General features: G+C 37.3%; 1 protein-coding gene across 3 annotated transcripts; it reads left to right on the top strand.

The window, feature by feature from the left end:
* Positions 1-24812, top strand: LOC126642841 (mesoderm induction early response protein 3-like). Of its 3 annotated transcripts, none has more exons than XM_050320803.1 (13): positions 1-240; positions 910-934; positions 2395-2543; positions 8396-8530; positions 10044-10164; positions 12333-12418; positions 12591-12663; positions 14797-14948; positions 15805-15886; positions 18572-18663; positions 20500-20627; positions 20811-20956; positions 21056-24812. In XM_050320803.1, exons 1-13 carry the CDS (start codon positions 232-234, stop codon positions 21511-21513), a joined length of 1656 nt encoding a protein of 551 aa, XP_050176760.1. In that variant the 5' UTR covers positions 1-231; the 3' UTR covers positions 21514-24812. The 3 variants fall into 3 exon arrangements, with proteins under 3 accessions (XP_050176760.1, XP_050176759.1, XP_050176761.1); XM_050320802.1 differs by having other exon boundaries at positions 2-240; positions 18569-18663; XM_050320804.1 differs by lacking the exons at positions 1-240; positions 910-934 and adding an exon at positions 5517-6604 and having other exon boundaries at positions 2409-2543; positions 18569-18663.
* The last annotated feature ends 210 nt before the right edge of the window (positions 24813-25022 follow it).

A 25022-nucleotide genomic window follows, 5' to 3' on the forward strand; every position in this document is an offset into this window, starting at 1 on the left:
CCGAACATTCTCTCCAGGCGGGGCAGGCAGAGTACCTTCACCACCGGGAGGCTGCGGCGCCGCTGGAGGCGGGGTTCTGAAACTACCTACTCCATCCCAGCTCAGTCCTGCTGATCTTTCTGCTTCTTCCCTACCTGGCCGTCTCTGGCTAGAACTCGACGGCTGCCATTGGCTTAGCGGCCTCATCCGGGCACTCAGCGCAACGCTGCTGCTCAGCTCGATCGTCCCAATATGGCGGAGGTGAGTGGGGGAAGCGAGCTAGGGCGTTGGAATTCGGCTGGCTCCCTGCGGGGTCCCGCTGCTGGCAGGCCTCCTGTGCCCGTCTCACCATCCCCATAAGGCGCTTCTGGGACGCCTTGGCGGCATGGGGTGGCTGGTGAAGCGGCTGGCAACCCCTGGGCACTGGGAGCCTGCGCGACTAGGCCGCGCGGCGGGTGCCGCGCAGCGCGGGTCCCGAGTTCGCCGCCCGTGGGCGGCCGGCAAGCCGCGGCCGGGTGCGCGGCCGCCGCACCAAGCCAGGGGTCGCGGGACGGGCCAGTGGCGGCGCCGCCGCAGCGCGGGCGATGGAGAAATGCTCGGCGGGAGGGAGGAGGAGCGAGACCTGGGCCGGCAGCGGGAAAGAGGCGGCTTGTCCGGCTCCCTCTGCCTGCTCCTGTCACGTCCTGCTGGGGTCGGAAGGAATGGGAGCGCCGGGTCAGGCGCGGCTCCTGGGGAGCTTTTCCAGGGAAGAAGAAAGGACAGCGGCAAGCAAAGAGTGAGCGAGAGAAGGAGGGATGGGAGAGGGTGAAAGCGATGGAGGGGGTGAGTAGGGCGGGGGCTGGCGGGGGAAGGGCGTGAAATGGAGACCCCCTACCTCCTGCTAGGTTGGAGGGAGCCCACGTCTCACCTCGCTCTTCCTTCTCCCCACAGGCTTCCTTTGGGAGTTCGAGCCCAGGTTTGTCTTCGCCCACCTTCTGCCCCAGCACCTAGCCTGCTGTGCGCACGCTGATTTCTGCTTCCTGCTCCTTCCCAAACTTACCTCCTGTTGCTTTCCTAATGCTTCATGTTCATGTAACTAACCGCCTACCTGATTTTTAAGAGGAGATGTGCTCTGTGGAGTTCTTCCTATACCTCTGGTCACAGTTAGTAATTGGCTGCTCAGAACCCAAAATGAAAATAAAGTTTTGTAGCATCTCAGTAAAGCCATGTAGCCTGGAGAGAGATCTCTTCTCCTGCTGCTGCTAACTGCAGGGTTGTGTAAATTTTTGATTTCTTGATAATATCAGAAAACGTTTTAAATCATAATGATATGTACTTTTTAAGGCTTTAACTACTGTTCAGGTTCTTTGGAATATTTACACAAGGAAGCATATTTAACATCAGCAGACCTACTCATGAAAAATATTTGGGGAATGCATTTGCTTCTGTGTACTTGCTCTCAGCATTGGCTAAACACTAGTATGTAAGAACTAGAAGGGGAAACTAGAGGTGAAAGAGAAACATCCTAGCCTGTTTCTTTTTCATGAAAGCCTTAAGAAAGTGAATATTGAAAAACAAAACAACTTTGAATTTCAGTAATTTTTATTGTAGAACACTGATATTGCCATGCAGAATATTTACATCTTTAAAACTTGTTGAATCTAATGATAACCTTTCTAAGAAATGCACTTAACAACAGTACTGTTTTGATGATGACTTCTGAGTATCATTTTGAGTAATGAAAAAGTGTCTGTTGGACCTCAGAGCTATATCACAATGATTTGTTAATTACTGTGATCCATTAGAAGTGTTTTGTTATTTCTGGTATATTTCCCTCCATATTTCTTGAAAGTCTGCTATGTTTGTTCTTCCTTTTTAGATCAATTGCTAAGAATTAGTTTTATTAAAAGATCTCATCTGTGAGACTAATCTGAGTCTCGCTGCTTATTTTGCTGTTGTTAGGAAACTTGGTTGCAACCTAAGTTAGCTGTTTATCAGTGAAAAGCTATGCTAGTTACCATATAAATCACAGAATCTGAATCTATAAATCAGTGTCTTACAGCATCTGAAATCCTGTAACGTGGATGTTATACTGTAATGATGATTTCAAGGATCTTTAAAACATTCTTTTATTCAGTAAAATGTTAATTTGGGGTTGTACTTTCAGAAACTTTGTTTCAATGGTTTAGATACTTTTCCCAAGTGTATATATATATACACTGCAAGAGAGAAAACTGCACCTATTACTTACAATTACAAAAAGGGAAGGCCAGCTAAAATAGTTGAGTTTGTCAGGTAGTTAAGAATTTGTTCCATTTATTCTATGAGAGTTCTGACCCTGTGTGTAAAAACTCATGCAACCTTATTTTTTTTGTGATGTAATTTTATATGTTGATATAGAAAAAAAAAATTACTCAAATTGGGTTTTTTTCATAGTTGGCTCTTTATCGTCTGAGGATCATGACTTTGACCCTTCTGCTGAAATGCTGGTACATGATTATGATGATGAGCGAACTCTTGAAGAAGAGGAGGAAATGATGGAAGGAAACAAAAATTTCAGCTCTGAAATTGAAGATTTAGAAAAGGTAAGAGTGACTTGCTCTCTCATAAATGTCCATATATGTTGTAGCTTTTTAGTGAAAAGAACACTCAACCTGTTCTTTAGTTTATATTGTATAATGCAGTTTCCTGCAAAATTCCTTTGGAGTTTTTTTTAAAAAAAGATTTAAAATTTGTGTTTGGTTAGGATATAGCAGTGCATCCTCACGAAAAGACTGACCTTAGCTTCTCAAAGTTACAAGTGTTAAGTTCAGATTCTTCTTTTTTATTTAATAATCCTTTCACTTTGGAAATTACTGAAGCAGGTTTTAGAGTCCTATCATCTAATATCCCTTATCACTTTTAAGTTTTATAAGTTGGAAATAACTTTAAATTGTATGTTAAGTGACAGGTAACTGTGTTTCATTTTGTTGGTCAGATTTTGGTTTTCCAATCTGGAAATAGTCCTATTTTACACATATTTTTCACATTCATTTTCTAAATAAATTGTAGTTACACATCTCAGTTTCATCAGTTTGCTGGTTGTACAAAATGACTAGTGTGCTCCTTGGCTTTTCGTATTCCTTTTTACACTCTTTAATTACATGTTTTTTCTGTTTATACCGCTTGTTCATCTGTGTCAGTGCATCACCCATTTTAAACACCTGCTGAATGCTGAATATCCACAAACTGATGCTGCTTGCATTACCATTCAGTGACCCACTTACACCACTCAACATAACTGCAGATTTTGATCAACAGAGTTCCAGGAAAGTGTAATTTTTAGTATTAAATAGGAGGATGTGCTTTTGTAGTCCATTTAAAAACAAATTTTCTAAACTTGTGGGTTTTTTGTTTGGTTTGGTTTTGCCTTGCTATCTTTTGCAATTATATTTCTGCTGGTTATGAACTTGCAATTATAATACCGAAGCAGCTTGCCAAGTCTGGTGGTTAAAATGGATTTGTTACTCCACAAAATGATCTTATTGCTTCTATAAAAGAAAGAAAAAGAACTGAGAGGCACTCATCTTAAACACTTTAGTACTTTATGTCCCAATTCTGGAAAGACTTGGACATGAATTTATGTTTACCCATTGTGAAAAGCCTTTGCAGGGCTAAGACCTTAGCTGATTAAAGAAAACAAGTAATTTAATCAGTGTATCATTTCAACAGGAAATTTTTTCAGGTAATATAACTTTTAAAGGTATAAATTATTGGAAAATATTTCTAATTATTTGATGACTTGAATCTGGTAACTAAACAAAAATTCTCCACAGTTTGTTTTATTAACTGTGTTAGAATGCAAGTATGATGATATTTAGTAAAATAATTTGATAAAAAACTGTTGGAAAAAAACAAGTTATAAACCAAACCTTTCTCTTGATTTTTTTCATCTGTATCATTAGCTGTTTTTCTCCTATTACTTTCTGTACTGGTCTTGGCTGGGGTAGATATAATTTTCTTCCTAGTAGCTAGTATGGGGCTATGCTTTGGATTTGTGCTGAAAACAGTGTTGATAACACACAGATGTTTTAGTTATTGCTGAGCAGGGCTTACACAGAGTCAAGGCCTTTTCTGCTTCTCACACTGCCCTGCTGCTCGGGGACTGGCTGGGCATCAGTTGGTTGGTGGTGAGCAATTGTTTTCATTTGGATCATTTGTTTTCCTTGGGCTTTACTTCCCCCCTCTTTTTTTTTCCTTTTCCTTACAATGTCTTTAAAAAATTATTATGTCTTTTTAAATAATAAACTGTCTGTATTTGAACCCAAAGGTTTCTTTTTCACTCATCCAATTCTCTTCCCCCCATCCCATGGGGGGGGTGTGGAGGGAACGGCTGTGTGGTGTTTAGTTGCCATCCGGGGTTAAGCCACAACAGTCCTTTTTAGTGCCCAATGTGGGGCACAAAGGGTTTGAGATAGCAGATTTGACCATAACATATTAGGAGGAATTTATGTCTGTTAATAGTTGCTGGTCACGATATTGATTTATCTGCTCTTGATATTAGCTTATCTGATTTGTGCCATGCTCCTTTTTTTTTGCTGTACATGTTAAAGATTGGTGTTGGCTTTTGCAGTTTACTGTGCTCTGTAGTGCTTAGTAGTGTTTTGCCTGGGAGATTTATTATTAAAACACTGGCCTTGAGCTTAATCTGGTATTTAGACTCTGTATTGAAGCCATTACTGTACTTCAGGCACCATCTCAGGGAGACAATTAACTTCTGAGAGATTTTTTTGTGGATGTAATACAGAATGGCACCTTCACCACCTTCTTTTGTCATGTTTTCTCCCTTGTTACAATAACTCTTCAGTATCTTGAACATCCTTGAGTAGTTTAAATACTTCTATTCATATTTCTTAGGAATATTGTTTCAGCTTTTTCTAAGGTTAACAAGCTATTTAGGAATATGACCCAGGACCCGTGGCAGTGTGGTTATGGGTGGCAAGGCATGTGGGGGAATATGGGCAGGTATTTAGAAAGGTTTACACCTCTGATGGTCTAGAACTTCACTCCTGAACAAGTGTGGAATCCTGATGAAGTGATAGAATGTTTGGGGGGGGGGGAGATGCCCTGGCTATTCCAAAGAGGCAGAAACAATGGAAGCAGAAGTCAACTTGTTTAGTAAGAGATGAAGAAGCTTCTCTTAAGAGAGAGCAGGAGAACGAATCAGAAGAGGCAGTCTGAAAAAGAAATATTAGCAGTATATGAAGGAGTTCAAGCTGCTTCAGAAGTAGTTGGTACTGAAGCACAGCTCCTTTTGGCACCCCAACTATCAGTGCTGGACTGGATGTTCAAAGGGAGGGTCCCCTCTACACATCATGCAACTGATGCTACATGGAGTAAGTGGGTTGCACTGACCACACAATGGGTTTGAATGGGGAAACCCTGACCGCCCAGGAATTCTGAAAGTGATTGTGAACTGGTTGAAACTTCAGAATGTTGCCAGAGGAGGTGACTTGTGCTCGAATCCCCACTGTATAATAAACTACCAGAAAATGAAAAGCAATATGCCCTGTTTACAGATGGATCCTGTCATATTGTGGGAAAACATCGAAGTTGGAAAGCTGCCACGTGGAGTCCTACACAAATTGTGGAAACTGCTGAAGGAGAAGGTGAATCAAGTCAGTTTGCAGAGGTGAAAGCCATCCAGCTGGCTGAAAATATTGCAGAACAAGAAAAATGGCCAGTACTTAATACTGACTCCTGGATGGTGGCAAATGCCCCGTGGGGGTGGTTGCAACAATGGAAGCAGAATAACTGGCAGCACAGGGGTAAACACATCTGGGGCTGCTGCATTGTGGCAAGATATTGCTGCCTGGGTAGAGAACCTGATTGTGAAGGTACTGAAGAACAGTGAAACAATAAGCAGGTGGACCAGGCTGCTAGAACTGAAGTGGCTCAGGTGGATCTGGACTGGGAACAGAAGGGTGACTTATTTATAACTCAATGAGCTCATGACATCAGGACATTTAGGAAGGAATGCGGCATACAAATGGGCTCATGATTGAGGGGTGGACTTGATGCAACTGCACAGGTTATCCATGAATGTTAAATGTGTGCCATAATCAAATAAGCCAAGAAGCTAAAGCCTTTTTGGTATAGAAGACAATGGCTGAAATATTAGTATGGGGAAACCTGGCAGATTGCTTATATCACACTACCATTAGCCTGCTGTGGCAAGCACCATGTGCTTACAATGGTGGAAGTGACTACAGAAACATCAAGTTTATGGCTGGCAACACTGCAGCCCTGAAAGAATTGGATCAGACAACAGGACTCTTCTGAAATAGCCTCAGAGATACCTGGACCAAGGAGCATGGCGTTGACTGAGTGTATCACATCCCCCATCATGCACCAGCCTCCAGGAAAATCAAATGATACAATGGACTGTTAAAAGCTGCGCTGAGAGCAATGGATGCTGGGACATTCAAGCATTGGGATACATATTTAACAGAAATCACTTGGCTAGTTAACACTAGAGGATCTGCCAGTTGACCTGGCCCTGCCCAATCAAAACTCCATTCACTGTGGAAGGAGATAAGATCCCCATAGTACATATAAGGAACTGGCTGGAAAAAAAATGTCTAGGTTATTCCTTCCTCAGGAAAGGGTAAGCCTATTTGTGGGATTGTGTTTGCTCCAGAACCTGGGTGCACTTATTGGGTAATGCAGAAGAATGGGGGAGTCCAATGTGTACCTTAAGGTGGTTTAATCCTGGGTAAAAATAATCCATCGTTTGAGTTGTATGGTGGGCAGTGCTACACGATTCTGTATGTCACCACTGCTGTGACTGTCACATATCAAAGGTATTATAGCAGGTATCTCTTGCAGCTAACTAAAGTAGAGGGAAGAGAAGAGAGATTCATTGCAATGTTAAAACTTAAAGCCTAGTCCAAAGGGAGTAGGGATGAGGAAATGTAATGGATATACCTTTTAATTGTTGTAACTCATTATTTGAGTTGCATGTTATAGGAATTACTATAGCAGGAACCACTTGAACCACTGAAGGACAAACCTCACAAGAAGCAGTTGCAGTGCAGCAGTGACCCAACCTGATCTGGCTTTAGTGCCCAGTGACTCTATGCAACACACCACCTCTCCTGTCCTGAGTGACCACCAGAACAGATGGAGTCCAAAGTCATGGACTAAATGAATTCAATGTTTTATAGATATTTATGGATATTTTACAGACATTTAACCGGGGGAAGGGGTGGTTAATGAGGATGTATTGCAACAGAGTGGGACCTGAACATGATGTAAATAGTATGGAATAAGGGTTGGAGAATGTACTGGTTTTGGCTGGAATATAGATAATTTCTTCATGGTAGCTTGTATGGGGATATGTTTGGATTTGTGCTGAAAACAGTGTTGATAACATACTGATGTCTTCCTTATTGCTGGAGCAGGGCTTACTGAGTCAGGGCCTTTTCTGCTCCTCACATTGCTGCACCAGTGAGTAGGCTGGGGGTGCACAAGAAGTTGAGAAGGGACACAGCTGGGACAGCTGACCCCAACTGAGCAAAGGGATATTTCAGACCATATGACATCATACTCAGCATATGGGGGGGGATGTTGGCAGGGGAGCTGCTGCTCAGGGACTGGCTGGGCATCGGTTGGTTAGTAGTGAGCAATTGTTTTCATTTGCATCATTTGTCTTTCTTGGGATTTATATTCCTCTTTCATGTTTTATTTTGTTGTGGTCTTTTTTTCTCCTATTTTCCTTGCATTTAAAAAAAATATTTCTTTTTAATGATTAAACCGTCTTTATTTCAACCCATGAGTTTCTTTCTCACTTTTACCGTTTTAATTAGCACCTCCATCCCACCAGGGAGGAGTGAGTAAGCAGCTGTGTGGTGTTTATTTGCCAGCTGGGGTTAAACTACACCTTCTCTACAGTCATTATAAAATATATTGTGCAGAAGATGGAAAAGAGGGATAAAAAATTGTTATATTGGTTTACTTTTGTGGTGTTTTGCATGTTTGCAGTTGTAACTATATAGGACTAAAGTCTTCAAGTTTTTCTACATTTCTTTTTTGTAAGGGGATTGTTAGTGTTCCTAGTATATCTTCTGTCTTGAAGGAATATAGGCAACTCATGTTCTACAGTATGAATCAGATAAGGTGAAAATTTTTAATAATTATTCTTTAGTTTCATACACTAAATGGTTTTCTTCAATAGTTTAATGGGACTTCATTATATGCCAAGAGACATGGTTATGAATTATTTCAGTCTTGTGCCTGAAAATATTTTAGAGTTTTAATCAAGATTCCTACTTTCCATTAAATTTTTCTTGCTTGTTTTTTACTATTGTTTTTCAAAATATGTCTTATCCTTTTAGGCCTGAACTGTTTACAAGTATTTGGCAATATGTTGACATTTTTGTAACTCTTCTTATATTAGGAAGGAAACATGCCGTTGGAAGATTTACTGGCATTCTATGGCTATGAACCTGCAATTCCAGTTATGGCTGGTTCCAGTGTGGATAGCTCTCCAAGTGAACTTGCAGATGAGCTTCCAGATATGACTCTAGATAAAGTAAGTCAGAACTGTTTTCCCCTGTATTACAGTTTAAAAAGTAGAAATCCATGTGACCTTAACTTATATTTCACTATCTGTTGATGTTATAAAACACATATCCTTGTCAATTTCAATATACAATTAAAAGTTACTGTACTTGTGGTGGATTTGGCAGTGTTAATTTTATGGTTAGACTCGATGACCTAAAAGGTCTTTTCCAACCTAAATGATTCTGTGATTGTACTCTGAATTAATTGTTTTCCAAGGATATTTAGGATCTGAATATAATTATAATTATCACACACATGCGTAACAACTTTAGTGGCATTATATTACTACAATTGAGAAATGAATAAGGTTATGATTCTTCTAAAACTCATTCAGAGAACTTTAAATAGATTTCCTTTTTTTTTTTAAGAAGTGGGATTTTTTTCTGAAAAGTTCTGTATTTTATTTTAATGTATGCAATGTCCAGAAATAATAATTCTGGCTTCAAACATATATGTCATGTATCAAACCTTTGTGGATAGCTTGAAAAGTGCATTACTAAATGCTTTGGAATGTTTCTTTCAAATACATATAATTTGTAAAGGTCTCAACATTAAAGGGTGAGAGAGATTGTTTTATGTGCAATTACTATATGTATTGCATTATTGAATATAGAAACATGAAACTTCAGGTTTTGTGATTCGCAGGCTAACTTTGAATTCTAAGATTAATCTGATTTTTTTGACTATAAGGCATATGTAGCTAGTAGTTTGTATTATAAAATCTGTAGTTGTATTTTTTTTTCTTTCCATAAGTATAATGAAATTATAAACTCCACAGAAAGTAGGGTATAATGATGGCTCTGCACATCTGATTCTCATTAGGAGTCATGATTGTGTTGAGGCTACAGAAATGTAGTCAGCTTGTCTAATACAGTTCTTTGCCTCCCTAATCTCTATACAGAAGGGTTCAAGCATGTCTGGTTGTGGAGGACGTGTGTTCTCACTCCGTTTCCCTTTCTTTTGCCCTCCCATTTACTTGCTCTTGCTTGCCTCTCCTCTTGCTCTATTATGTATTGTCTATTATTTGTAATTCTTCTCAGGAAAAGTCTATGCAAGTGCCTGGTTTTTGTTTTGTGTTTTTGTTGTTTCACCTGTACTCACTCCCCCCCCCCTCAAATTTAAGGGTTATCTGTGATGCAAATAATGACAGATTTTTAAATATTTCCTATTTCCCCTCACATTTTTCATTGGAAGCACTTGGAAGAACATCTGAGATTTGATGCATTACTACTTGTACATTTATTTTAATAGAAGGGGGAAATAAACCTCTGTGTTTAACTCTGAAATGAATGGTTATATTTGTTTTGAGAATTAGGAGTGGACTAGCTTTTTAATTAAGAGTGAACAGTCTGATAAAATTACTTATGATAAAATAGTTCATTTTAATTAATGAGGCTTACAATTTGCTGAATCTAAATGCTCACCAGTCTATACTTAATAGTCAGTCTGAAATTTTGGTTTTTTTTATTTTAATGAAACAGGAGGAGATAGCTAAAGACCTCTTGTCAGGTGATGATGAAGAAACACAGTCCTCTGCTGATGACTTGACACCATCAGTTACTTCACATGAGGCTACCGACTTCTTTCCTCGACCATTAAGATGTAGGAAACCTAATTTTATAATAGTACTCAAAAGGTCTTAGTGTTATATATAGCTTCCTAGTTTAAAATATCAAAATTGCAGAGTGGGATTGAGAAACAGTGCTTTGCAGGAGGTTGTACATGAATATTGTCTTTGATTGGTATTATTGATTACCTAAAAGACCTATATTTAGTACAGTGCTCAAGGCACAAGTACAATTACTTTTTTAAAAAAAATACAGTAGCATTTCAGAATTAATAGTTAGTGTGTCAAGGAACACTCTTTGTAATTTTCTGTATGTTATTGAATTACATGAATGTGTAACATGTTCTTTTAAATTAGTGTTTCTCTACTAAAATTTTTGCTGCTGCTTTTAAACTAGTGACTCCTCTATTCAACCTGTGGATGTGAACTGGGATGTGGTTTCTTTGTGATTATTTCCCTTCACACATTCAACAGTTTTCCATAGGACTTCATGAACCAAAGTGTTTTTATATGGGATGGGGCCTATGAACCCATGACCACCAAAATTTCACTACCCATGGAACTATTATGGGGAAAGATCCAAGAAGCAGTGGTTCAATTATCCAACCTTGACAAGATATTCCTCATTACTCCAACTCTAGTACACCAGTGAACAAATGAATTGCAATAGACAATGTGGAGGATTTTTATCGCAGTTTTAATTTGGCAAGTATCTTGAGCTGTTTCTGGGGGATTTCATCCCTCTAGAGAAAGGGGATGATAAAGGGCACGTGCTGTCTCAGTCATCAGCAATTGTAGCCCTTTTCATGCTGCCAATTGTCTAATGTAAGGCATTTGCATTGAGAGAGATACAAAACCCTTAAAAATTATAATGCCCCTTTTTAGTTAAGCAAACCCTAACCTTGCTGGCACTTAAACATTGCTTGTGAACTGTTAATGAATATGACACTGAAAGTGGCAACTTTGTGGAAAGAATTATTAGCCCCTTCATCTTACTCAGGATTAAGAAACAGTCATCTTTACTTTTAGCTATTGTGGTTTTTCTATCAGAATGTTGTTCTTTCTCTATTAGAACTTTTGGTTGGGTATTTTAAAATAAAATATCCACCATTTCAGGGAGAGAAATGTCAGTTTTCTGTGCTGTTGACAGTTTCATCTTTTTTCTGATCTTTGTCCATTTTGCTACGATAACATTCAATTTTAAGATAAACATGTCTAATAAAATGACCTATGTGTTGAATTTGGATTAATCGGAAAAATAATTGCATATTATTATCCAGGCATGTTGTTGTTTCATGCATTCATGTTAGCTTCTTGCCTACTACTTCTGTCAGCAAAAAGAGATAGACTGGTGATTGTAGTAATCACTACAGAAGAGGAACCTCAGTCCGTAGTCTTGGATACGGTCTTTGATGTTGATGATTCTGTTTAGTTGTGATGAAACCAGAATTGAAACCCTATTTATGAGCATGTTATTACTGAAAATTGAGAATATGAAATAGCTTTTATCTTATCAGAACTATAGATTCCATTCTGCTGGAGATAAAATAAAAAAAAGTAGAATTACTTCAGAACCCAGAACCAGAGAGTTCCAAATTCTAAAATATGAGTTATTCTGTGGAGTATTTCAGTAATTTTGCTGTATTTCTTCCTAAGGAAAAAAATATTAAAGAGGAATAAGCAGTCTTTTGTTGTCTTTTGCTTATTCTGTTTTCTGTATATGGATTATATCTTTAGTCCTTGCTAAGGTAGCTTTGTTTAAAGGAATGTTTTGAATGCCAATTAAAACTTCAGATGAAAGGCTTCAGTAGGTAATAAAGACTCGCTTTCAACTTTACTTTCTTTGTGATTAATGCATGGCTAAGTCATAACCCTGGAAGTTTTCTGTTTTTCTCACACCTTTGCTATAAAGTATAAGCCTTTATTGAAGAAAATCAATGAAGAAAAATGATCTAATTTTCTTTTGACTGTTAGAAATATATTAGATTGTCTTAGTTGCAATAATGGTAAATGTTTGTTCTGCTATATACAAGTACCAATGCTTTCTGACTTCATGCTAGTTTGATAGAAATGTAGATCAGGAGACTCATGATGAGGGTCTCCCAGAATAAAAGCAGGACTCCTTTCAAAAGTAAAGAATATCTTGTTTTGTGTTTAAACTGAAAATTCTTCCTAGCTAAAACCAACTTATTTTTGTCTGAAGCAAACACTACGTGTGATGGAGATAAGGAATCAGATGGTGAAGATCTAGAGGCAGACAATGGTAATTCATCTGAAGATTTGAGAAAGGTAATATCTTAAGAAAAAGGTATGAAAAATTTTACTATTAAAAATGCATTAAAATTTATATATCTAAAATGGAAAATCTCTGCAAAATCCCATGTTAATGGAATTTTTAATGCTTCCATGCACAGAATATTAAGCTAATACCCTTTTCTTATGATTTTTGTTACATCTTCAGGAAATAATGGTTGGTTCACAGTATCAGGCTGAAATTCCACCTTACCTTGGCAGATACAGTGATAATGAAAAGGGTAAGTTCTTCTGTTTTACTCAATGACTTAGTTAAAGTCTCAGGGACCTTAAAAAAAACCCAAACCAAAACAACCAAACAAAATAAACCTAGTCAACTGAAGTAACACAACCATGTAATTCTATCTTGAAAGTGTGATTCTACAACTTTGAGTGGATATTCTCAAGAAGATGTAGGAGTAATATTAGGAGGCAGCAAACTGTGGGTCAAGAAGGAAATATTTTCATCAAGGTATCATAACTGGGCTATGAACATGTAACTTAGTTTACATTGAAGATCTTCAGTATTTTTCTTTGCTTGTTTTTTGGCTAGCACGACAGTGCAGGTTGCAAAATGGATATGAAAAGCAAAGAAATTAATTATTTTAATTTTCCATAGCATGAGTAGAAGATGTAGGTCCTGATACACCTTGTCTTTAAAAAAAAGATGTTTTAATTATGATGTTATTGCTGTGTAAATTTAGGTTAAAAACTGAAATTGTGCTAGAATAGAAGAAACAATTTTATTTAATAGAGTTTTATTAGGTATTTTTAGAAACCTTCACTGGCTGGATGCATTAGCAAGTGAACATCTCATGTGTTGCTTAAGAGACCTATGGAAGTTTCATATTTTCTAAGATTCAAACATGATGCTTATTGGTTGTAAGGAATGGAAGAGTGATAATCAGTTTTATCTGAATACTCCTTTTACTATGTACACATCTTGACTTCTCCTTGGCCAAGAACTAGAGAAGGGCCAATAACCAGAGGATGATCAGGAAGGTGCTAATCTGGCAGCTTTCTCTGGAATGAGCTGGTGCTAGAGAGAACCAGTGAGAGTAGTCTACTGGCATAGCCAGGAGCAAAGAGGTAGTTCCCAGATGGGAGAGCCTGAGGAGTTCCTCTTGAGACTATCAGGCATGGTTTCCAGTGAGAAGTGCTGGGTTGTCTTGGTTGATAATTGAAATTGAAGCTGAGCTCAGCAATGCTCGGAGAGGTTGGACGTGGCTGTATAGGTGGAGGATTCTGTTAAAAACCTCTTTTGTACTCCCTGAAGAGCTTGTGATGGCAAACTTCATATTTCTGCTATGAAGTCACAGCTACTGGAATTGTGCTAGAAGGCAATTCTGCTCTTCTATAAACCTTACACTTGTAACATGTCTGAAAGCTTTCCATGTTCTTAAGTCACCTTAGATTAATATTCTTTCCTGCAGTTTTATGAGAGAATTGAGAATCTTCATCTCTTCTACTGTAACTGCCATTATACTTGAGTGTGTTTGAATTTAATAACTCTCATTTGTATTGCCAAGAGAGTACATAAAACACTATGTGTAAACACATCTATTGATCAGAGTAAAGGATTTGTAGTTTAATCTAGAATTTAAATGTGTGCACAGACAAAGGTTCAGGCCAACTCTTGAGTATTTCCAATATATTTCAAATAAACTACTTAAGAGGTGCATACATGATTTCAGTATACTATGAAGGAGGACTATACATCATGATTGCTTGTAAAATATGGAACATACGAGTTGTTATAAGCATCCAGTTGTTAGTGAACGGAAAAAGAAATTATCACATTGAGACCTAGATTTCCATTCTGTTAGGTAAGTTTTAGCAAATTTTAGTTGAAAATGACCAGTTAGCTGACACCTCTTGTTTTTGGTTTGTTTTATATGCAATATTTGAAATAATAAAATACACTCTTTTACTGTAAACTATAGCCTATTTGTTGTAAGCAGCTGAATAAAACTGAGTGGTTTTGCTAGGTTTTTTTAAATGAAGATGATGAATACAGTGAGGTTGGATCAAGGGTTGGACTTGATGATCTCGGAGGTCTCTTCCAACCCAGTTAATTCTATGATTCTATGATTCTATGAATACATATACATAATTTGACATGAATCATCTAGCTGTCAACAAGCTGCTCCTCTGTAAAGATTGTCTCAAGAGCCAGTCCTTTATCTCATGCTCATGGAACCTGAATCTCTTCACCATACCACACTGAAGAGTCTCCCTCTTAACTGAGGCTTTTTGGGGAGAAAGTGAGCTGCAATTTAAAAGTGGCATGACGGTGATTTATTTGATTACTTCTGTATTCCTGTTCTTAGCCTTAAAAATGTCACACCTGTTATTAATGAATTCTGTTTTAACAGCCTATGAAAATGAAGACCATTTACTGTGGAAACCTGGTGTGATCTCAGAAAGTAAAGTTAAAGAATACCTTTTTGAAACCTCCTTAAGAGCAGAAAATGAAAATATGATTGGCAGGATTTCTGAAGGACTACATACACGGGACAATGAACAAGTATATTTTATATCCTGTTCTATTTTTTTACATTGCTTTGTAATTAATGTGTTCTGTTTCTCTACCTTGTATTATAAAGGCAGCAATATTCTTTGGTTGGTTTTTTTTAGATGTTATTGGGGTCAGGATCTTATTTGTAATTTTAAGCATGTGCTTAAAATGATGAGTATTTGAATGTTGGCAGTGTTGTGATCTGTGATGTTCCTGATTGACATGCTGTTGACAAATCCAGCTTTTCTAATTATTGGATATAATGCTTTACATTTACTTAATTAAACTTTGCCTTAATATTTGTATGGTGTAGGAATAGATACATTTCTGGAAGAATTTGTAATGGAAAGTTACAAGTCGTTTTGCTAGGAAGGCTTTCTGCCTAGGTAGTGGCTCTTACTCAAAGGCAGTTTCAATGCTTTCCCCTCCCCCCCATAGCAAGAGAAGTTCTCAGCCTTACTCTCTGGTATGCAGAGAGATAAGTTTGCAGTCATGTACAATGCTTCCTTGGGTCAGAGAGAGTGGGGGAGGAGAGAGAGAGAGAAGATACAAAAAGCTTTGCAGGAGGAGGGGCAGTGCCTTTGCCCCTCGGGCCCAATGCATGCAAAATCATAAAAAAGTGGTCCTTGCATCTTAAATAAACCTTTTTTTTAATCCTTCCCCTGCCTTGGCATTCTCGGGAAGAATAACTGTGTATTTTTACCTTACAGATGGTTTTACTTTTGGTTGTTGTTTTAAAATTTTCATCCTGTATAAAGATAAATCTTTTTTTACGTTACATATGTTCACTGAAAGGCTTGTTCAGAAGTTTAGATAGGATATTTGCACACTTTGACTCTTTCTAAAGACGACTTCTATTTTATAGGCACTATATGAACTTCTCAAAAGTAACCATAATATTAAAGAAGCAATTGAGAGATACTGCTCAGATGGAAAGGCATCTCAGGGTAAGAGACTGTTTAAGAAACATGTCTTTGGAGGGGGAGGATAAATAAATGAAAAGTTGTGTAGAAAAACCATGAGTGAGATTCAGATTGATGAGCCAGAACTCGGGGTGAGGCCTCACCAGTGCAGAGCAGAGCAGGACAATCCCCTCCCTCACCTGACTGGCAATGCTTTGCCTGATGTTCCCCCTTGGACATGGTTGGCCCTCCTGGTTGCCAGGGCACTGCTGACTCATGTCGAACTGGCCATCGACCAGGACCCCCAGGTGCCTTTCCGCAGCACTGCTTTCCAGCATCTCATTCCCCAGTCTATATGAACATCCAGGGTTGTTCTATCCCAGGTGCAGAATCCAGCACTTTCCCTTGTTCCACTTCATATGGTTGGTGATTTCCCAGCTCTCTAATTTGTTGAGATCTCTCTGCAGGGCCTCCCTGCCTTTGAGGGAGTGAACAGCTCCTCCCAATTTAGTATCATCAGCAAACTTACTTAGCATTCCTTCCAGTCCTGTGTCCAAGTTGTTAATGAAGATGTTGAAGAACACAAGGCCTAAGATGAAGCCCTGCGGAACCCCACTAGTGACAGGTCACCAGTCTGATGTCACCCCATTCACTATTACCCTCTGTGTTTGACCCGTGAACCAGTTGTTCACCCACTGCATGATGTGTTTATCCAGCTGTGGGCTGGACAGTTTGTTCAGAAGGATCCTGGGAGAGACAGTATCAAAAACTTTACTGAAATCCAAAAAGATGACATCAACTGGCTTCCCTCGATCAACTAGGTGGGGAACCTTGTCCTACAAGGAAATTAAGTTTGACAAGCAGGATTTTCCTCTCATGAAGCTGTGCTGGCTGTGACCAATGACTGTGTTGTCCTTCGGGTGTTTTTCAATAATTCCCATTAGGTATATAACTCAGATTAGGTATAATTGGACTTTTGGTCAGATTTAGATTTCTACTGGAGAAATTTGTAACTTGTATAAAGGTTACAGGATCAGATTTTACATCTTTTCTTCTTTCCTCTGTTTCCTTTGCTGTTTTAAGAATGATACACACTGAGGAGAAGGATGGAGGGGGAGTTGTGATTTTACTCCCATAAGACAGTTTTCTCCCACATTACAGTGCTTTTCTGAGATCATGGTCAATTATAATCTGATGACATTTATACCATAATCAGGAAAAAATAACTGATAATGACTGAGCCCCACTCTTCATCACTGTGTTAACATTGTGCTATGTCAACCCTAAACTGGTTCTACTGTATAGTTGTATGGGTCTTTGGTAGAGTGTGGAGAGATTTGCTTGAGTTAACAGTGGAAAACAAGCTTCTATCTTGTTTGTCCCTAACTTTATTACTCCTTTAAATAAAAATCAGTGTGTATCATTTAGCAAAGGCAGTTCTTTGTCCTGTATTTTAACATGTTCCATAAAGCAGAAATAGACTATGAACCCTGGTATAAATTTGTATTCTCGCAGATATTCTCTACTCAGAACTGGATCCAAGGGGAATTTGAGTGTTTATGAGTTAGGTGCTGTGAAAGCTAAGTATCAAAGGTAAAACTGAAGGGAACAATAAGGAATATCAAAGCGATGTTTCAGAAAACTCTTTTACAAGAAGAGATTGTGTGTCAGAACCCCAAATTCTGTCCTAAGGACTAGTACTCATCCCCTCCCAGGCACTAAGACAGATGGGATTTATACTCATTTAAAATGGTGAAGGGGGATAATACTGTTAATGCTTGTCTCTTAAAGTAACCATTGTGCAATGATGTACTCTACCCGCTGAAGTTCACTGCTATTCTCAATAGGAGTTAAAAATCCACATCTCCCAAGATAATTTCGTAACAGTGAGACTTTACATGGGGGATCTCCTCTTTGGAGCTTGAGAATTCTGTAGTAAGGAGTGCAAAATTAATGACCTTGTAATGGAATGATTATCACCTTCATCTGGAAGCAGAAAGGTCTTTGTTCCAGTGTCTGCTTCCAGAAATGTTTTGAAATCTGTTTGTTGGTTGTCTTTTTGTTCTCCACCCCCATTGGCTTTAAATGACAGCTGAACAGATCACTATTATGAATGTAAGATGCCTGAAATATCTTATCTCTTTTATTATATATAGATACAAAACCATAATCAAGATAAGGAAGAAACAATACTTGAGACAAAACTGACTTACTCAAATAGTTTGAGCTACTTTGTTTTAAAACTCTTATTCCTTTTCAGTGTTTTTTGTTTTGTTTCCTTTAATTTGTAAAACTAAAATTCACTTCTGTCTTCCAAAAGGTTCCTTCACACTTTTTCCAATAGTCACTGTTCATTGCATCTGATGGCAAGAAGGAATATTCAGAAAAATAATCCCACTGTTATCTTAGTCATGTTATCAAATCTTGGTTTTTTGATGACAAACTTTTTAAGAAATCATAAATCAAGTCTTTTGAATGTCCTTTGCCCTCCAGGGTAAAAGATTTCAGAAATCAGACTCTTTTATAAGTCTTTATAAACAGAAATATTAGATTTCAGGTAGGATATCTGTACAGTAGAGGAAAGAACATTGGTCTAAATAATGGAATTGTTACTTTTTTTTTAGAGTGTGTTTGGGTATTCAGGCATTAGCAACACAAATATTTTGTTCTCTGTAAAAGGTTAGTGAGTAAAAATAAGTTTATCATGCTACTTTTGCAATTGTCTAGAAGAGATGACAGCGTGGACAGAAGAAGAATGCAGAAGCTTTGAACATGCACTTCTGATTTATGGAAAAGACTTTCATCTCATACAGAAAAATAAGGTTAGTATTTTACAGTTAAATGGAAGAATTGGTAGATACTGAATATTTGTAAAAGTAATGCATCTTTCATAAGCTATGCAAAGAGTGAAATAAGAGCCAACGTATTAAAACCAGCTTGGTGTTTTTGTGCTAATTTTGCCTCTGATACCATTGGAAAAGTTAGGCATTGCAACATGAGTCAATATATTATCTCTGAAATCAACTTAAGTTGATATTGCTTCCATATATGCATTTATATTATAATTTAGATAAAATGTCTGCCTCTCCTAGAAGTGTATTCTTTTCATACCATGGCTGGAGGGGAAAACACATCTTTAATTAATTTTGTCACTCAGAAGGTGTAATTCTACAGAAATGGGCTTAGCTCTTTGTATTTTCAGAAAGTGTAGTCATCTATCAGTACCATCCAGGTTTCTGGCCAAAAAAGGAGTTCTAATCTTGATTTGAATTGCTTCTGCTTGATTCCTCTGTGACTGAAGAATAGGAATTGGATTTTTTTTTTTAATCAAGTATGTATATCACTTGGTACAGTTGTCATTATGGGTATTTCCAAACTTTCTGTACATCTCCTATATGTTTTGATACCACCTTGAGGTTTTGTACTGGTTTTGACTGGGATAGAGTTAATTTTGTTCATAGTAACTAGTATGGGCTATGCTTTAGACTTGTGCTGGAAACAGTGTTGATAAGACACTAATGTTTTAGTTATTGCCGAACAGGGTTTATGTATAGTCAAGGCCTTTTCTGCTCCTCAGACTGTCCTGCCAGTGAGTAGGCTGGGGGCGCACAAGAAACTGGGAGGAGGGACAGCTGACCCCAACTGACCAAAGGAATATTCCATACCATATGACATCATACTCAGTAATAAAATTTGGGGGTGGAGGTTGTTGGGTGGGGGCTGCTGTGGCTTGGGGACTGACTGGCCATCAGTTGGTTGGTGGTGAACAATTGGGGGTTTTTGCATGTTGCTGGTGGGGCTTAAACCCAACAAGTTTTTTCTTTAGGAGACTGGTGCTTTTGTTGTATTTCAGGTAAACTTTATAGGGTTGTTGTTGCTGTTCAACAACAGTCTCATAGTCCTGTTCAACACTTGACTTAACTTGTTCTATGATAAATATTTGGGTGGTTCAAATTGTAAATGGACCTTACCCATAAACAATAATTCCCCTGAGATACAAAGAAATAATTTTATAATATTTTTTCCAATGTGCAATAAAGCATATGAGTTGATCTATGTCACTATGGACCAGAATTTTATAAGTACCCAACATCTTTTCTGCTTCACTTCTCTTTGGTCATTCCTTTACTCAGTGTTTTCCATCTTGAGAGAGTCTGTCTCTCATAGTTAAAAAAATTACTATGTAGGTTATGAACTGAAATGCTTCAGATGTAGATACAGTTTCAATCTAGTTTAAAAATAACCCAAACCTAAGCAACAGTAATGTTTACAATAGAACAGATGTAGTAATTATTTAGAATAGAATAGACTATTTCTGTTGGAAGGGGCCTACAACGATCATCTAGTCCAGCTGCCTGACCACTTCAGGGCTGACCAGAAGTTAGTGTGTTATTGAGGGCATTGGACAAATGCCTCTTAAACACTGACAGGCTTGGGCCATTGACCACCTCCGTAGGAAACCTGTTCCAGTGTTTGAGCACCCTCTCAGTAAAGAAATTTGAAAGCGTAAATGTCTTTTTCAGGTCTTGTGATTTAATTGATTTGTTCCAGATACTAGAACAGTAAAAGTAACAATATCGCAGGAATATGGGGACTAGGGAGATGACAAAACATAATGCTTTGCATTTATTTTGTCAATTCTTCTTGACTTCTTTTAGGTAAGAACCAGAACAGTTGCTGAGTGTGTGGCTTTCTATTACATGTGGAAAAAGTCAGAACGTTATGATTACTTTGCTCAGCAAACAAGATTTGGAAAGAAGAGATATAACCATCATCCTGGAGTTACGTAAGTAAAATGTCTTCAGAATATGTTTTCTGTTGCAAATTGTAAATGTAGAAGATTAGTTTTTTCTTCCCATCATTGCAGTGCAATGCTGCAGTGGCTATGGCAACTGAAAATAAATCCATCATCATTTTTAGGCCTTGTTTTCCTATTAAATAACTCATTATGAATGCCATATTCTTTAAGTGACTACATGGATCGTTTGGTAGATGAAGCAGAAACCCTTGGTGGAGCAGTACATACTTCAACCTTAACATCTAATACTCAAACAGAAAACATTCCTGATCAACAGCTAAGCATTCTGAACTCTATCACTGCCAATGAGTTGACAGGTAAATCAAAGAAAAAAACCAAACAAAACCCATAAACTTTTTGTTGTAACTATATAAATAACTATTTCATTTACGTTTTATGTCCATCTTTTTTTCCAGCATTAACAAACAGTGTAACTACAGTCTGCCACACTTCAGATGTGAATTGCCTTGATGATGCCTTCCCTCCTATGGACAACTTACCTCGAGCAGCAGTTAATCATGTGCCTGTTGGAACAGAAGATTTACTTAACTTGCCTAGCAATGGTGAAAGTGATTGTTTTAATTTATTTGAGACTGGCTTTTATCCCTCAGAGCTAAACCCTATGAACATGTGCAGTGAGGAGACAGAAAGGCCTACGAAGAGATTGAAAATGGGAATTGCTGTCCCAGAATCTTTCATGAATGATGTCTCAGTAAATAACCTTGGTGTGGACTTTGAGAACCACACACACCATATTACCAGTGCCAAAATGGCTGTTTCGGTGGCTGACTTCAGCAGTCTATCTGCAAATGAGACAAATGGCTTTATAAACACCCATGCTCTTCACCAACATACTGCCCTTCACTCAGAATGACTGTGGAAAACTAAACAAACAGTGGGTATTTTATGCAGTAATAGTAAACTTGATGGGAGCTATCAGGTTTGCTTAGTCTTTCACTGGAAGTTTGAACTTTGACATCAGTGATGTCTTTTTATGTATAGAACTATATCTTGATTTATCAAGAGTAATTTCTTTTTTCAGTTGATAAATGTGGAAATGTTTGGCAGAGTTTGGAACTAAGAGAACTCTGTGGTGCAGCTTTAAGCTCTGCTTCAAATTTCTTTTAAAGCCTGTAGAGAGAGGCTACCATTTCAAAACCAGCACAGAAGTTCTGAACTGATTGGAGTGGCTTTTTAGTCAAAGTTACTTTTGCCATAACGGATGCAGTGTAATAACAGTGTTTACACATACCATTCCTGATCCCTGCTTAATGTAGCATTTTATTTTAAAATTTTTTCTTATAAAGACAGGGATGAATTTCTTTAACTGCACAAACATACAAGAATGTTTTTTAATGGAACCTTCTCTTATGTGATACTAAACTAGAGCACTTCAGTTTAAAAACCAGCAATTTCGTCTTGGTGGAAGGTAGCACAAGGGATTTAACATGAGTAAAGTATGAAGACCTACACTTGGAGGCTGTTGCAAAGTTATAGACCATGGCTACCTTACATAGAAGTAATTATACTGCCAGAGGTATCTGTGTACTTTAAACTTACTGACTTAAACAGATACATTTTAGGCTATTGTATTCAGATAGGTTTTGTCCACAACTTTGAAGATTATTGCACCCGTGTAACTTAACTTTGCTAAGGCAGCTGATGTATAAAGCTACAGTCTGCACATCTTTGGATTTACCACTAAACAGACTACGTATTGGAAGACAGATTGTTTAGAGCACTGCAGTTCAAAGTGTTACAATTTTGAGAGACTATCTAGTTTATATAGAAATAGTAGAACCTTGAAGTATGTATTTGAAAGTTTTTCTTCAGTGTGGATTGTGTTTATTTGTTTTGGCAAGTCATTGGCTCAAAAATGGCCCTTCGCTACCTTGGTCAAATAGAAAAGGATGAGTAAAAATGTTTCCCCTAAAAGCAACTATTTAACTTCAATATATTTTTATTTTGATCACTGAGTGCAATTTAACCATCCATGAAGTTTGTCTTTCAAATGTTTGCTCTAATTCTTATGAGAGACCATTACTTCAGTAGGATTACCTCTTTCCCTCCATACTTTTTCCTTGCACTGTTCATACTACAAATTTAATTGCCATAAACTTGTTTTGATTATTGAAGTGATTAAACTTGCGTTGTTGATATTTGCAATAGTTGCTTCAAGGTTATACTGAGTAATTAAAAAGTAGTGACTTTAATATTTGAAAGGGAAGAGGGTATTTATTATGCATACTGTGAACTGCATTGACATCCTGAGTTATGGATGCAGTGTATGGAGTTTTCTTTACAGCACTGCAATGAAGATTACTTTGAAGCATTTATGCAATAGCACATTTACCGTATTAAAACAAATTAGTTTAGCACAGTGGACAAAAGTAATGTTGCCATCAGTTCTTAACTTATACATCTGAAATATGTAATTCTAATAAGTACACAGTAAATAATGGATAACCTTGACCCTGTGTTGTACTCTGACATTTTAAGACAAGTTGTCAACTTCTTGTTGCTGTTTTTTGTACTGAACTGTGTACCTTGTTTCTTTTCTTTATGAATCAAAACATTTCATGTAATTTTGTAAAATACTGGTCATAATCCTTCGTTGTTATACATTCAAGTTTATGGGTTTACAGTGAGTGGCTGGTCTGTATAAAAATCATTATACAAAGATGACTGAATGCTTATAACAGTTGCATTTAAATGAACATGCCCATTCTTATTAGCTGATGCAGTAATATATTCAATTTATCTATGCATTGCTGGGCTCTTAATGTAGACAGACTTGTCTAAGGTTTGAGTTGTCAGCAAGTTGAATGGACACTTTAGTTATTTAATAAAGACTTTTGACCAAAATTCAGAAAATTATGGGAGAAAAATTAATTCCAGCTAGTCTACTAAATTTTTTAAATGCTGATCTTATTTAGCTTGTTGGCTAGCTAGCTGGTATTGTTTACTTTTAATTCCTTGTTAAAATGAGGCAATAATTTGCAAGATTTTGTAAATATTCTTCATATCTTTTTAGATATCTATTTCAATATTTTCTGACTACTTGTGTGTATAGTAACACTTTTGTGCATGCTTGATGTGACATTCATAAATTTGTACCATGATGAGTTTATCCATGTAAAATAGCTATTTATTGAATTTTTCATTTAGAAGCTGGACTTAATTATTTTTCTCTCAGTTTAAACATTTAAAATGGAGAACTTGTTACTGTTTATTAAAAGAATTGCATTTTGAAAGTCAGCATGAAGATAAGTGAATTGCAACCATATGAAGAAATTATATTGCCTTGGTTCTTTGATGGTAAAGCACAATTCTTATAACAAACTGTGATGAATTCTTTGTCCTCTGCCATACTTGTTCTTCATACAAACAAACCAAAAATCCATAATGGGCGATTGCGGTGTTGGTAAATGTATCCTTTTAATGTACAGGAAATCTGAAGAGGATAGCTGATTCATTTAGAAGTGTAACTTGGTGCTGTGATTATAGCAATACTTTTACTTTGGTTACTTGTGTGTCATCTTCTCATGTTTGGTTTTTAAAGGTTTAGTTTTCCTCTTGTCATGGTCAAAGTACTAAATTGTGTACTATTAGGTCAATGAATTGTGTAATTGTTTCCTGTTTTTAACTTTTAAAACTGAGGATCAAAAATGTGTGAAAACTTCAGTTCAAGTAGAATATAATGATAGTACTTAATTTAACCAAAGTCTTTAGGTGAGTATTTCAACTTTGAATGTAAACTAAATGTATAAACTGACCAACGGGGACACTATTTGCCCAGCACTACAAGCACATTGTCTACAGATGGGAAAACTAAGTACAGTAATTTATAATGACAAGGTTACTATTTTTTTATTCCTATTTTTCATTGGAAGAAGGAAAATACTATCAATTGTAAAATACAGAAGGTATGGTTATAGTCCTCTTAATAAAACAGATTCCAGTTATTCAAAGTACCTTGTGCATAACAACAAATTTTGTGACAATCGGGACATGATTTTAATATCAGATGTTCAAGAGGAAGTCACTCTTGTTGCATTGGTTTCAATATTTGTACATAAACACTGATTTTATTTTTTTTTTTAGCATTATTTTGTATTTGTTGTACTTTAATACCTGGTGTACAATTCCAGAAATAAATGTCTGGAAACCTTTCTTTATTTGTAATGCAGATACATGAAAAGCTTGGTTAACTACTTTCTTTTCAGAAATACATAGCAATACCTCTGAACGCATTTTAAGATACTCTGGGTACTACTGAAGTGCACACTACCATTCTATAAGCAGTTGGGAGAAATCTCAAAAGCACTAGCATTTGTTCTTGCAAGGGACTTCAACTTACCAGATGTCTGCTGGAAATACAAT

This window comes from Myiozetetes cayanensis, unplaced genomic scaffold (genome assembly GCF_022539395.1).
Source record: "Myiozetetes cayanensis isolate MyiCay16 unplaced genomic scaffold, myiCay2020 scf251, whole genome shotgun sequence".
Taxonomy (NCBI): Eukaryota; Metazoa; Chordata; class Aves; order Passeriformes; family Tyrannidae; genus Myiozetetes; species Myiozetetes cayanensis.

Coding starts and splice junctions, on each gene's coding strand:
- LOC126642841 (XM_050320802.1), top strand. Junction 12,664..14,796: donor ATACAGTGATAATGAAAAGG/GTAAGTTCTTCT, acceptor CTGTTTTAACAG/CCTATGAAAATGAAGACCAT. Junction 14,949..15,804: donor ATACACGGGACAATGAACAA/GTATATTTTATA, acceptor TCTATTTTATAG/GCACTATATGAACTTCTCAA.